Source organism: Mesoplodon densirostris, chromosome 10 (genome assembly GCF_025265405.1).
Source record: "Mesoplodon densirostris isolate mMesDen1 chromosome 10, mMesDen1 primary haplotype, whole genome shotgun sequence".
NCBI classification, from domain to species: domain Eukaryota; kingdom Metazoa; phylum Chordata; class Mammalia; order Artiodactyla; family Ziphiidae; genus Mesoplodon; species Mesoplodon densirostris.
The window spans coordinates 57,770,721-57,773,277 of NC_082670.1; the positions used below are offsets into that span (position 1 = coordinate 57,770,721).

At 46.6% G+C, this 2,557-nt stretch overlaps 1 protein-coding gene across 1 annotated transcript; it reads left to right on the forward strand.

Annotated features, from left to right (window-relative positions):
- The first annotated feature begins 212 nt into the window (after window positions 1-212).
- On the forward strand, window positions 213-1,292 carry CCR4 (C-C motif chemokine receptor 4). The gene has a single exon (XM_060109855.1). The coding sequence runs from the start codon at window positions 213-215 to the stop codon at window positions 1,290-1,292; it is 1,080 nt and encodes a 359-aa protein (XP_059965838.1).
- Window positions 1,293-2,557: the final 1,265 nt, after the last annotated feature.

Consider the following 2,557-nt stretch of genomic DNA (forward strand, 5'->3'; position numbering starts at 1 on the left):
GCACTGCCTTTCAGTTCAAGGACCGGAGCCCTTCAACGTGGGAAGGTTGGGAAGAGTGTATGATGATCTGGGCAAAATACGAAGCAGTTGTGCTCTGTACGCAGCACCGTTCTGATCTGCTTTTGTTCTGATAGAAATCTTGTTGGCTCTTCCACTCATTAGGTTCTTCTGGCTGGGCTCAGACCTGCCGTGAGGAGCCTGTAAATCTGAAAATGAACCCCACGGGTATAGCAGACACCACCCTGGATGAAAGCATCTATAACAATTATTATCTTTATGAAAGCATCCCCAAACCTTGCACCAAGGCAGGTATCAAGGCATTTGGGGGGCTCTTCCTGCCCCCCCTCTACTCTTTGGTCTTTCTGTTTGGTCTGCTTGGAAATTCTGTGGTGGTTCTGGTCCTGTTCAAGTACAAGCGGCTCAAGTCCATGACCGACGTGTACCTGCTCAACCTTGCCATCTCGGACCTGTTCTTTGTGCTCTCGCTCCCTTTCTGGGGCTACTATGCCGCAGACCAGTGGGTGTTCGGGCTCAGCCTCTGCAAGCTAGTTTACTGGATGTACCTGGTGGGCTTCTACAGTGGCATATTCTTCATCACACTCATGAGCATCGATAGGTACCTGGCCATTGTGCACGCGGTCTTCTCCCTGAGAGCGAGGACCTTGACTTACGGGGTCATCACCAGCGTGGCCACGTGGGCAGTGGCTGTGCTCGCCTCCCTCCCAGGCCTTGTGTTCAGTACGTGTTATACTGAGCACAACCACACCTACTGCAAAACCAAGTATTCTTTCAACTCCACGAGGTGGAAGGTTCTGAGCTCCCTGGAGATCAACATTCTAGGGCTGGTGATCCCCTTGGGGATCATGCTGTTCTGCTACTCCATGATCATTAGGACCTTGCAGCACTGCAAAAATGAGAAGAAGAACAAGGCAGTGAAGATGATCTTTGCTGTGGTGGTCCTCTTCCTGGGGTTCTGGACCCCTTACAATGTGGTGCTCTTCCTGGACACCCTGGTGGAGCTGGAGGTCCTTCAAGACTGCACCTTTGAGAGACACCTGGACTATGCCATTCAGGCCACAGAGACACTGGCTTTTGTTCACTGCTGCCTTAATCCGGTCATCTACTTTTTCCTGGGGGAGAAATTTCGCAAGTACATTGTACAGCTCTTCAAAACCTGCCGGGGCACTTTGGTGGTCTGCCAGTACTGTAGGTTCCTCCCGATTTACCCCGACACCCCCAGCTCATCTTACACACAGTCCACGGTGGACCACGATCTCCACGATGCTCTGTAAAAGATGAAAATGCAAAAAGCAGAGTTAATAAGCTTCCCAAATTAAGAGCTTATTTAAAATTGTATTGTAGTAAGAGTTTCCTGAACAAGTACCGGGAAGAATTATATCCACTGCAAAAAGTAGGGCTTGACTTCCTGCCAAGTACAAGTTCAGCGTGACCAGAGTTCACCCGGACCAAGGTGTCCTTCCTCGCACCAGGCATTCCTGCAGGGATGAGTAAACCCGAGGAGGATTCTGAGCAGTGTTTCAATGAGGAGTTGGATGATTTTGGAAAGGGAAGACCAGTCCCTTCTAACCTGAACTCATGGGATTCTCTAGAGGGGACTGTAGAGAATTGATTGGGGGAGTAAATCTCTACTTCTTGCTGTGAAAATGAGCCCTTTAATTAACGTCTAGCTTTTTGTGAAACAATATAGAAAACTTTGGCATGCTGTCCCAGTGTTTTCCTAAGAATATATCTGAAGCATGGTATACTCCATGAAGCCAGGTGTCTGCAGAAACGAATAGTGAAGTAATGAACTTAGATCTCTTTTTTTTTTTTTTCGGTACGCGGGCCTCTCACTGTTGTGGCCTCTCCCGTTGTGGAGCACAGGCTCGGGACGCGCAGGCTCAGAGGCCATGGCTCACGGGCCCAGCCGCTCCGCGGCATGTGGGATCTTCCCGGACCGGGTCACGAACCCGTGTCCCCTGCATCGGCAGGCGGACTCTCAACCACTGCGCCACCAGGGAAGCCCTAGATCTTGATTCTTTTATTGTAAAGGATTATTTGTTAATGGAAGCCAAGCTTTCAATGTTGATTACAATCATAAGGAGAAAAAGGCATTAGCATGGTCTGATTTCCCAACGTGAAATACAAGGCATTAACAAATCTAAACATACTTGTGGAAATTCAAACACAGCTTCATATGCTTGTGGACATGTTTTAATTATAACAGATGAATATTCAAATTTAAAAAATAATACATAGGCCCAGACACATTTATTTGGGGTCTTTTACTCATTTACAAACATTTCCTTCAAAACCAAAAATGATGAGGACTAATCAAGTATGACAATTTTTCCTTAATCATTTTAAGTGCCTGCCGTCAAGTGAGGCAAGAATAATCCACCCAAAGTTATTGCTGATGTGGCATAAAAATGACTTTCCAAGGTGTCATCCTCTCTTTTGAAATATTGGCCCTGCTATTTAACTTTTGGATGACTCGAAAGTTCTTACAAGTCATTTTAATTATGTAACTAATCATTTTACACCATTAAGATAAATC

Bases quoted from the DNA above. Each gene is read 5' to 3' on its own strand.
- CCR4 (XM_060109855.1), top strand. From the start codon at position 213: ATGAACCCCACGGGTATAGCAGACACCACCCTGGATGAAAGCATCTAT.